The following is a 12,343-nucleotide window of genomic DNA, read 5'->3' on the forward strand; positions in this document are numbered from 1 at the left end:
CCAATGGCCCCTTAAACACCCCTAATTTTGCCATTTCTGTAAACACACCAGACAGCCGTGCTTTTTACTGTAAATTGGCCTTTAGGGGCTCAAAAACAATACAGACTGATTTGAAAATCATCTGGATAATGACCCTGTTGGCCGAGGGAGTCGTTTAGGGGCAAATTGCTGCTTGTGTCGGTCTTTAGTCCGTAATTAGGTCAGAATGCAAATGCCTGTATTGTGATGTTGGCCCATGAGGACCGCACGCACGGCTCCAGCCTCGGTGTTTAGAGTGTATCCATGTGTGTCGGAGTGACTCATTGAGCCCCTCTAGTGCTATCGAGCTGTGAGGAGAGAGAGCGCCGGGGAGACAAGCTCATTCACAACCTCGCACTCTTATCAAAACGTGTTCATTGCGCTGTAATGTGGCGCCCCGTTTATGCGGAATTCAGCTCGCTGTAATTGTTGCTGCTGCTGCTGGGTTCCGGCATCTCGGTGAAGGCGCGGGGAGTTTGAGGGCATCTGTGACCTCCAGCTCACCCTCCTCATCCTCTGGCACCCACCCCCCTCCCCTTGTCTCCCTCTTGCGACAGCGCCTCATCCTTTTCCTCCTCCTTTTACCCCTCTCCACCTCCCTTTCCCTCCCCACCTCTCTCTTTCTAACTATTGATCATTAGCCGATGTTGGGAAGAGAGAGGGGTGTAATTAGGGAGCCAGACTGGTCTGTCAATTCTGTTCAGCGCTGCATGGCGAGCGCCAGACCGAGCGATGGCCCTAATAGGGCTTCACACTGTAAACAACACGCACACCTGGACAGCAGCAGGCACCGGGGGAGAAGCAGGAGAAAGCCAGCGTCCACAAGTTAGCCGGTTAAAGTGAAGAAATCTTTGTGTGTGTCTCTGAGTTTGCGTGGGTGTATAGGCATGCGCTTGCATCCTTGTATGAGCATGTACGCCGTCTCGTCCATGCGTGAGTGACGGAGACGGAGAAAATGAGAGAGAGTACAGTACATGCGGGCTTGTGTGCATACGCCCGCTCGCAAATGTTTCGCCTCTGTCCCCGTGTTGCGCCCAATGCCGATCCGGCGCTTCAATCGATAAAACTATCAAAACATCTCATCCGCTGCCCTCTTGTTGACTCTGCGTGTCTCTTGTCTCTCCTCCAGAGAAAGTCAGTATGCTGTCAGCATTGATCGCTCCCTTCAAGTACATGAGCCCTGGGACCAGCAGCACAGAGGACGAGGACAGTTTAAGTAAGCCACCGCCGCTTTTCTTTCTCTCTGTCAGCACGCCGCCGCACTAACTCCCTCAATGGCAGGTCTAATATGAAAATTATCTCTCTGTCACCCACGTTATTAATTATTTGGGAAATGCGCTATTTGATTACTCGCTGGTGTCAGATTGTGCCATAGTGCTTAAAACCCCTATAATATTATGAAAGCGAGCTGTCAGACATTCATTTAGAATTTTTTGTGATAAATAAGTCATTATGTAGGTACATGCTGCCATCACTGAAACACGACTGCATGCCGTATCATCTAGTTAAACTACACTCCGCTTCTGCCCGCCAGTGAATGTCAGCACTTGATCCCAGTGTCCCATTTCACCATTAACATTCCTGTGACAAGATCTGAACGCCCTATTTTTGTTCATTTCCCATCAGAAATGCAATACGTCACCACTTCCCCGTAACTAGGTTTGAAGAGCGTGTCACAACTGTTCAGACTTTTGCGCTCGTGGAGGAGAGAAGTGTGAAATAAAGCAGGCTAGAGACATTTCTTTCATCCTTTCTCGGAATGTCTGCCACTCGATGCAACCCCCCCCCCCGCCCATTACAAATGGGATTGATGCTTTGCATTGGCCACAGGGACAAATGTTTCCCACTTACGCCATAGATTCAGAACCAATTTGGAGGCAGATTATGGAATGATTTAGCAGATAACGTCCCCATTTTTAGAGGATTTGTATTTGTATTTTAAAACACTTAAATGTGATGGAGCCCACGGTATGAAGTGGGCTCGGCTCAGGGAGATGATTGTAGATTTGTTCATTATCATTTCATTGTGTATCAAGTGGCTCAAGTTGCCTTGGGAGATTTTCCTTGATTCATTTTGTTCTGCGCAGGATAAATGTGAATGTCAGCCCTCACACAATAATGACTGCAGTTTTTGGCTCTTGTGTTATGAGTAGTTTTTATCTCTCTGAACTACAATGTTCCTGTTTTTACTGTTTTTATTGCAGGCACCAGCAGTGCAGAGGTAAAAGAAAACCGGAACATCGGTAACTTAGAGGATCGCTCCATTGGATCCGGTGAACGGCAATCACTTTTTTGCTCCGACTCAGCGAGAGGCGGGACTTCCGGTCTGAAGAGGAAACGGCCGCTGGAGGAAGACAACAACGGACACCTGTGTCAACTCCGCCTGATCTACAAGAAGCTGTCCTGGTCGGAGGCACCAAAGAACGCCTTGGTGCAGCTGAACGAGCTGCGGCCGGGCCTCCAGTACCGCATGGTGTCCCAGACAGGCCCGGTCCATGCTCCCGTCTTCTGCATCGCCGTGGAGGTCAACGGGCTGACCTTCGAGGGCACAGGACCCACCAAAAAGAAGGCTAAGATGAGGGCTGCCGAGCTGGCCCTCAAGTCCTTCGTCCAGTTCCCCAACGCCCCGCAAGCCCACCTGGCCATGGGGAACCTCTCCAACCCCTCGGCCGACTTCACCTCAGACCAGGCCGACTTCCCCGACACGCTCTTCAAGGAGTTCGAGTCGTCGTCGTGCTCCGATGGCCTCTCTCTCTGCGCCTCGGCGGCCGAGAGCGAGTTGCTATCCAGCGAGCTGCTGAGACACGGCCGGCTGCTCCGCCACACCTTGGACCTGATGGTGCAGGCTCAGCAGAGGCTGGGCGGGATTGTTCCGGAGCCCGAGGCCCCCAAGAGCCCCGTGGCGTTGCTCAATGAGCTCCGGCCGGGCCTGCGCTACGCCTGTCTTTCGGAGCGGGCCGAGGGCCGGCGGCTGCGTAGCTTCGTGATGGCGGTGCGCGTGGACGGGCGGATATTCGAGGGCTGCGGTCGCAGCAAGAAGCTGGCCAAGACCCAGGCGGCCCAGTGTGCTCTTCAGGCCCTCTTCAACATCAGGACGGCGCCTGAGGGGAGGACAGGCCTCAAAGCCAGCAGGAAGAGTTGCCCTCATTTACCCCAGGTGAGTACAGACACATCCCCAGCGCCTGTCTTCAGCTTAGCTTCCTTGGCAGCCACTCCACTTCCTACAGGGGCCTGTAATGACCAAAACAGCAGGCGTGCAGCGGAAAGCCAAACACCTTCCAACAAGTAATTAAGGAGGAAGGGAGATAGGGGCTAAGAAGAGCAGGGGATGAAAGGAGGGATGGTGGCGGTGCTGATAAAGGATACGTGTAAGCAAGTTGGCTTTTACTTTTGGCCAGAAAAAGTAGTGCATATAGTGCAAATGCATAGCTCAAATGTGTGTGCGTGTTTGTGTGTGTACTTGTGCATGTGCGTTGCAAGGCCTGGGTTTTGAGTAAACAATATCTGTTTGCTGATCTATTCAAACAGAAAAGCATGTAAATGAAGCTAATTATTGTCCTTTTGCCTCTGACACAAGAGAAATCGGCATCACTCCCAAAATGAGTTGGTTTTTTTTCCCCAGTCTTGTGTGTTTGTAGAGCTGTAATTGGGAGAGTTTTGTAATTTTGCACAATCTCTTGTTTCCTCATGTGTGGCATCTCAGTGTCTACAAACATTAATTCAATCTGTTGCCCAAAGGAGATAGAAAAGCAAAGAGCAAATCGACAAACAAACCACCGAGCCCAATCCCGTGCTCATTTACCCAAATATGTAAATAGCAATCAGAGTGAGGAAACTAGTTTTTGAGGAACTTGAGGAAATTGGAGAGCCTAAAGACACAGTGGCTGGATTGGCTGGCACTCGTTGACAGCCATTTAAAACTTCATTTCAGCTGCAGAATTTCATCTAAAGTAAAACTGCCCTGCGTAGATAGTCACACTGATTTATTCAGTTGTTTACTAGTTAAACCTGCACATTTGTATAAGGCAGGAACTTTGTATCCAGGCAATCCAGGTCGTCGGCATATAATTTAGCAACTGCAAGTGGAACTTCCTCAAAATGACATTCACTATTCTTTATTTTCCATCTAGTACCCAAAGCACATATAATACAACACAAAACAATGTAATATGTATAATACAGTACACTCTCCTTATATCAAATGTTGTGTATGAATCTAGAAATTAAACCGTGCACATCCAAGGCATCCTCCCCTTCAAGTCTTCCCTTGAAGGCTTATGTCGACACACACCACAACGCTGCGCTTCTCCCCCCGTACTGTAGGCTATGTGTCGTATTAACATTCTTTTCCTGCCTTGAAGCAATAAAGTGGCAAGAGTGTCCTTCCCCAGAGCACGACATCAACCCAACAAACCTGCACATGTTTGCCTGGGAGAAACTTTTTCTTTTTCTCCCCGCTGCCACGGTGTCTAAAAGGATTTTAAGAGGATTTGCCGCACCCGTTTAGTTCCAGAAAGCACTCGCTTGTGGAATTTCTTGAAAGTCAGCCGTGCCGTCTGCCAGACTGAAGAGGCATTTTTTTTTTTTTTTTTTTAAGTGGCAAAGGACAAAAGCACACATATGCATGCATGCGCAAATAAACACGTGTGACCATGCACCCTGGTTTGTGTGTATGCGGTCTTACATGTCTAAACTGTTGGGTGCTGTAAACCCGATGCCCTCCAGCTCCAGCTACACGCGCATACATGTGTGTTTACATGTGCGCGGATCCGCATGCCAGGCACTGATTGCAAGGGCAGTGGTTGACTAGACTGGAGATGTGAGGCACGGGGGTGGGTGGTTGCCAACTGTAGCCTGGGGGTAATGCTAACGCTATGGTGCTGTGCCAAGCTGCGTGTGCCAGCTAGGTCAGTTCTCTTTCCCAGGAATTCCCTCAGGCTCTACCTGTCGCAGGCCAAAGCTACGTTGATCCCCTACCAAGCACACCTCGCTTTCACTGCGTGTGAAGTATCCCGCCGCCTTGCACACACTACTTACATTATAGCCGGGACAAAGGACTCTCTGCACTAGCATTCGACGGGAAAACCGCTTGCCAAAGGTTCAGTATGTAGCATAGTTAAACATCAATATATTTTACCTTGGTATAATTACCATAAACAAATGTGACCATTGTTCGAGACGATTGGTAGCCTCTATCTTATGCCAGAAGTATTATTAGTGCTTCTCAAAATTAAGACCACATTTCCCATAAACTGTGTTGCTTTCTGCCGCAAAGGAGATGTTGCGAACAAAAAAGCGTTGGCTCCATTGGCGCTGGAAGAACAGCGCCCTCTTCCTATTTTGTGCCATAAAGCAATCCAGCAGATTTCCCACCAAATCCGACTTGGTGGCACACAATGTAAAATGCAGTGTAGAAGCCAGTGGAGGCTGCCAATCTTCTCGGGGATGGTCTTGTTTATTTGCAGTAATTATACTAATGTCTGAAAATGAATGTAGTAATGATTAATTGATGTTAAATTTAATATAAACAACTAACTGCATGCCTGTACCAGTGCTCCATATGAGTCAAATGTCTGATCTAGGTTGAGTTGAGGGTCTTTCCTAATGGTCATCTGAATGGCAATACTACTTCTAGATCACTGCTGTTATTCTGAGAAACTTAATACCAGCCCTATTGTCGAAGATGCACTGCACTAGGAAATAGTCCTGGCTTTACTAACAGACCTTGCCCGTAGAGACATATAGCATATTTACACAATAGAATTCCTCCTAGCAAAGGAGGCTACGGGTCATTTTAATCATTCCCTATGGTGGCAGTGAGCTTTCATACACAACCTCTTGACTGATTGGTTTACCTTTGATACAGACTCACGGGGGAAACCACCGGCAAATGTCTAACACGGGGTCAGAGGCAAGGCGAGGGGTTAGGACGATACGGCACCTTGCCTCTTGTAAAAGGAAGACAGGGAGGGAGTGAAACAGAGAGAAGAGAGAGAGAGAGGCTGCACTTGAATGTGGCGATGGGGGACTAAGACAGGCAGAAGGAAAGGGACCGCTGCATGAAAAGGACAGGGAGAGAAGACAGAAGCAAGGGTCACCTTTTCAGAATATGGCATTAACCCAATAGAGTGGAACATAAGGATGAGGCATTGTGTTAGCCCTCCATCACTGGATGACTAGACTCGGGCTCAGCTGAACCTCCACAGTCCAGCTACCAACTGAAAAATTGAACCTCACCACGAATTGTATGCCGCTGTATTCTTCTCACGCCTCCCCGGCTTCACATACATAATAAGGAATAATGCAGCAAGCATACTGGATTGTGCTACATCCATACATGCACTAGCACACACACCTCACCCACTGTAATACAGCAAGTGCCTTGTCTTTCCTCCATCCCTCCCACACTCGTGTGCATGGGGATTGATTTTAACAATCGCACCAGAAATGAGGCGGCGGGCCTAAGGAGCCGACTGCTTGGCATTAAAGGGCTGTTTATCTTTCCAGCAAGGAATTTTCTTCTTGATTCCTTTGTTTAACCTTTATTTATCCAGGGAAATCAAATGAGTGTGCATACTCTCCTCCAGCAGCACATCATACCTACCATTCATTCCCAGTACAACCACAGTCTTCTAGGGCACATCTACAATAGTTGCTGAGGAAAGGGAGAACTCTACTCATTCACTTTCCCCATCCACATTTTCCCTGCTGGTCCGGGGATGCGAAGCAGTGACCTTCTGGCCACAAGCCCATTTCTCCATCCTCTAGGTCAGTGGTCTCAACCTTTTTGGCTAGTGACCCCTTAAAATGAAGCGATGCCAACTCACAACCCCTCACCACAGGCTGCATATGCAGAGTGGTGAACAGTTCACCCAAAGAATGATTTTCCCATTCTCATTTGATTATCAGAGGTGGTCTAGAGGCTATTTCACAAGCAAAATAAATTTGTAGAAATATGTTTTTTTCCTTACCTTGCAACGTCCCCAAAATTACCTCTAGACCGCCTGGGGGGTCCCGACCCCCAGTTTGAGAACCACTGCTCTCGGTTACCTCTGCTTCTAAACCTAACTTTCCTATATAAAACACTTCAGTCAGTAGAAAGCTGTTCTTAAATAAAACCCCACAGCACTCGGCAGTCGTAGGAAAACGCCTTTGCCTTTTTAAAGCCGGCACAGCGGAGTGAGAAAGTGCCGGAGTAATCCTGACACCCATATTACCAAGTGGAATGATTACCCCGCTGTTCAGGCCTTGATTGGCCACTTAATCTCTCCTCGCCGTGACAACGCGCCGCGGTGTTGCCAAGTCAACCGAGCCTGAGACTCGAGTGCGGCGCCCAGGAGGCAGGGAGTCAGCGGGGCTAGATGGAGGGACAGCGCTGAGGTCAGTGGTCAGGATACCGCACTCTGCCACCTCGGATTAAGGGCCATTTGAATAGGGAAATTTGCTCGGTGGCAGAGCCGAATGAAAATGAGGGTTAATGGAGTACGAGGGGGGAGGAGAGAAAGTATGAAAAGGCATAAGTGACAAATTGCTGATTAAGAAACGGGTGTATCTGTCTATTTTTAGTATTTACAATCAAAAGTGCTGCCTGATATGCATTTTTCATGTTCGCTGAGATCAAATGGCACTGTATGTTTTCCTTCTACTTCATCGCGGCTCTATATCATTTGATTTAGCTGTCTCTAAATGCTAAGCGGTGCAGATAGGGCTGGATACAGACTCGTCAAGCGCAGTTATTTCCCTGCCTCCGCCGCGGCAAATTGAATATGATTTCAGACACGTGAAGGTGACCCCTGTCAGCCGCCGAGCCTTTTCGCAGATTGTTTTCTTTGTCTAATCTCTCCCACTTCTAATCTGTCTCAATATAAACAGCTGTGACAGGCCGATCATTAATTAATATTGCCACAACAAATTAGCGACAGCGATCGCTGGGCCAAGCGCCCTGTCTAAGATAGAAATTTACCCGGCGAGGGAGAGGGAAGAAGGTGTGAACAACACATTAGAGAGGAGTTGATTAACAGCTTTGGAGACCTTGCAGACAGTGTTACAGCCTCAGCAGTTGGACAGCGATGGCAGTAGATACACACTTACAGACAGCTGCCACAGCAGATTTCACTCACAGATCAGCTGTGATTATCGCCATAAGTGGCGCAGTGCAAATAGTGGGGGACTTGATAAAAACATCTGTATTCATCGTTTTTCTTCAGATGCAATCAGATGAGATGCACAACACAGAGGGGGAGAGTGGGGCATGTTGCAGAGGAGATTGCTGGAATGAGTGATTATGGTGTTCCTTAAGGCAGGACGACACATGATGTAGAAAAATACCTTGTCAGAAATAGGAAAACTTTATTTTTTTTAAGCATTCACCCTGCTGAAGTGATTTCTACCAGCTCCACTTCGGTTCTGTATCCGATCCTGACCTCTGACCTCCCTGTAGGGGAGCAGGCAACAGGAGAATATCCTTATAGGGATCCATATAGTATCACATTATTTTTATAGTGTGCCAAAATAATAAGTGCAGAAAGCCATCGTTTGCATCTGGACTGTGAATCTGGCCCGTGTCATGGTGCCCTTTTTAGCAGCCACTTACCTCACCGCTTGGTATTTAAAGCAAACCCGCATGGAAGAGTGGAGATTTGTGTGTGAAATTACCGAACAATAATGTTTCCCCGTCTGAATGGGAGCACTTTGTACACGGAAAGGTTAGAATCATCCTCAACTGTCTAATATGTATGCAAAATATGACCTATGAGGCTGCAGGCTGTTGAATCTAATGTACCGCGTCAGCATGCAGCTTTGAGGGAAAATCCCTTAGCAGGGTGGAATTGAAATGGGGTTGGTCGGGTCAAGTCACCTCACATATACAGTAAAACGCCCCCGTAATCTATTCCAAAGGAGCGTGGCGCTCCTGTTTGCACCTCCGGTCACCCTACAGTATCCTGAGTCCCTGGCACTAAGTCTTCATTCTTTCTGACAGTCCCTCCATTCCTCCCTTTCCCTCCCTCCCTCCCTCCCTCCCCTCTCCTCCGTGGCCCCTAGCTGCGAGCGAGAGCATGGCTATAATCATTCCTGAAGAACCTCTCACACTTCATTAAAAGCATAATCAAGTTCATTACAATTTCATAGGCGTTCAGGTACCAAATGGCTTCCGATAAATCATGGCTATTGGTCCTGTGTGGCTGGCACGTGTAGGTTTATCTCTGGCTCTCAGGCAGGAGGGCGAGGGGGGGGGGGAGGGAGGAGAGAGAGAGAGACAGAGGAGAGGTCTGGATGTCTGGCCTTTAAATGACCTTCCAGCCAGGAGCAATGGACCGTTCTGACAGTTACACATGCAGACAGGAGACGTGCACGCACCCAAAATCAGTGGGGTTTTGAAATCCGGCTGTTCATGAACCCTACATGGGGACATGTGTAACCAGACCTGCAGATTTTACACCCAAGTGAAATACTGCTTCAACATCAACATGCAGCAACCTACAACCCACAACACCCCCAAGACGCTGAACCTTTATTTGTTTGCTGGATTATTTTCAGTACTCAGTTCAACCATAGGTTATAGGTTTTTGACAGCTGATACCAACATTTTTGGATTGAAACAGCTGATAGCTGACATTTTGTGCCCATATTCAATGTCTTTAAATTTGACTATTTTCATGTCAAAAGAAACTGTCACCAAAAAATGACATTTCCTGTAACTGCAGCTGAAATAGCGCCGGACTTATTGCCATTTGAAAAATTGTCAATTTGTCCTGATGGTGGTGCTATTTAGCAGCTTCTTTTGTGCTTCAAATGGTCAAATGGTTACAAGTTATCAAAATTCTGTGATAAAACGATGATGTAGGCAGTTGAAATATGCTGTGTGTAAAATGTATTAAGGCAACTTTGTAGGAGAAATTTAAAAAATAGTTGCTGTTGGCCTGTTGGTAGCGCTATGAAGCGCAACCAAATGTGGTCTGTCACGCTTTGTGGTCCATCCTAAATATATATGTGAAGTTTGGTTGCTCTACCAAATGGTTTGGATTTTCAAACCTCCATAATCTAGAAGTCCATATATGCTGTGTGCAAAATTTCGTTGAGATTGGATCAATTTTGCGGGAGAAATAGCACAAAATAGGTTTTGCATTTAATTCAAAAATGCAGAAAAACTATCATGGCGGAAATGAAAATCTGTATGTGCAATGGATTCGTTGTGAGCCAAGGAATCTGAGGAAATACATTTTGATTCTAGACTTTACAGCTGAGGAGTTATTGGCCAACAAGCAAAAGTTGCTTGTTATAGCGCTGCCATCTGGCTGATCGGTGTCATTTTTGTCGCCTGAGTAGTGGGGGAGATTTTAAACCTCTCCACCAAATTTGGTTGCTGTAGCACCTACGGTCTCTGAGGTACAGATCGTTTTAGGTGCAGAAAATTAAGAAGAAAAAGAAGAATCAGCAAACCAATACATCAGTCTAACCCTAGTACACACACATACACAAATCCCTTGATAGTAGTTGTCCCCCTCCACCCACTCACATGCCTGGATGATCATTTGCACCCACTGGGCTCCCAAGCCCTCCAGAGATGTTTCCCCAGGGTGCCCCCCCCCAACCCCACCCCCACCCACACCCCTCCTCCTCTCCTCCTCCCACTCCCAGGCCATAGCTGAGGCAACATGTCTTGTTTTTTGTTGATATGCTCTGCTTGGCTCTAGAGGAATTAAAGCAGAGGTCTTTCTTATGTTAAAATACTCACCTTTGCGTTACTCTGCTAATAATTGTCTCTTTCAAATCAGTTATTACAGTCTCTTCATAGCCTAACTACATCTTAAAAACATGAAAATGGAGGCCTTGTGGAAGCTGTTAGTCTGCTGCTAACTATTGTTTTCAAGCTCCATATCGCAGTCTGCATATCTCAGCATACCTACATACTGAAAAACACGCAAGTCTCCCATAGGAGTATAATTAGTACAGTACCTTGAATAATATAACAACAGCCGTGCGTTTTCGCTGTTGATTAAATCGCCCTTAAGACGGCAAAAGGAAAAAACATACACCCCAAAAAAAACAAAAAAAAACAAACATCTGTTACCTCTGTCCTGCTCTTTGGGACTGTATCCTGCCTCCCTTGGGGGAAGACAAAATGGGAGAGGGTGGAATAAGGTGTGTGTGTGTTGGAGGGAGGGAGGGAGGGAGGGAGGGAGGGAGGGAGGGTGGGAGGGGGGGTGGGGGCAGTGCATGAAAGCGAGCTGGCAGGGAAGGATGAGAGCCAGGCCGGGCTGAGGGAGGCGAGGATGGATGGAGTGCAGTGGGGGGAAAAAGAGAGGAAAACCTCAGCGGAACAAAAGACCTTCAGGATTAATTAGGCGTCAGATTGGTTGCAGGGCACAGCGGGGGGAGAGAGAGAGAGAGAGCGAGAGAGAGAGAGAGAGGGGGGAGAGGAGAGAGAGAGAGAGAGAGTTTAGCATTCTGGGAAGACCTCTTGTCCTCAGCCCTCATATTTCAGCCTGCCTGCCCATGAGTATACAATAGCTACCTAGTTAACGCCTGCGCTGTGCCTGAAACCACTGTCCACCGGGTTATGGATGGAGCCCGTTCCCCCGTCTTCATGTATTTTTATGCTCTCCCACCGGGCAATGAGAGGCAATGCAGTGGGGTCATACATGTAATGCATAATGTTTACATGATGCTTTTTCATGCTAGCTGTAGGTGAAGGTTTGGTGTGCAATCACAGCGAAATAGCACTCCGTATAGCAGCATTTTCTCCATGCTCACCATAGCTGAGCTCTGCCAAATTAGAGTATACATGCACGAAATAAATGCAGCTGAACTCTTACTGAACTCAACTGAATTCTTACTTTCTCTGCCCTTATCAGCTGATTTTTTATTTATTTTTTTTTGTGTGTGTGTGTGTAACAATTGCCTCCAGAACAGCTGAATCGCTGATTCGGGTCACTCGCGTCACCTCTAAAATTCGAGAAGCGGACCCGGAGCTGCTCCGTTAATACCGGCTCCGTCGTCATTGTCACCGAGGGACGTTTCGGGGGCCCCGACCTTTGATGCCACTTCTTCCCCTCCAGTACAGGAAGTGCTGAACTCCGCATACAGATGACAGCCGGGTTGCCATGAGTCATAATATCTCCTCCCCGACACCGACTGCTCGCGAAAAGCACTTAACAGATCAAATAAGAGCCGTTCTCCAGGCTAGTGCAAATCATGCCCTCGGAACATTTGCACCAATCATTCACATCGTCCCAGGGGCGCCTCAGACATAACTTGAAGATATTTCCGCAGCCTGAACTTTAGAACAAAGTCTTCTGGGTAGATTGGCTGATTAGCCATTCGA

At 47.6% G+C, this 12,343-nt stretch overlaps 1 protein-coding gene across 1 annotated transcript in view; it reads left to right on the forward strand.

Moving 5' to 3' along the window:
• adarb2 (adenosine deaminase RNA specific B2 (inactive)) overlaps positions 1–12,343 on the forward strand; it is a 145,144-nt gene that overhangs the window by 89,975 nt on the left and 42,826 nt on the right. The window contains exons 2-3 of the mRNA XM_071896930.2: positions 1,148–1,234; positions 2,223–3,175. Of these exons, the coding sequence (XP_071753031.2) occupies positions 1,148–1,234; positions 2,223–3,175 (1,040 nt within the window). The remainder of the gene's footprint in view (positions 1–1,147; positions 1,235–2,222; positions 3,176–12,343) is intronic.

Source organism: Centroberyx gerrardi, chromosome 22 (genome assembly GCF_048128805.1).
Source record: "Centroberyx gerrardi isolate f3 chromosome 22, fCenGer3.hap1.cur.20231027, whole genome shotgun sequence".
NCBI classification, from domain to species: Eukaryota; Metazoa; Chordata; class Actinopteri; order Beryciformes; family Berycidae; genus Centroberyx; species Centroberyx gerrardi.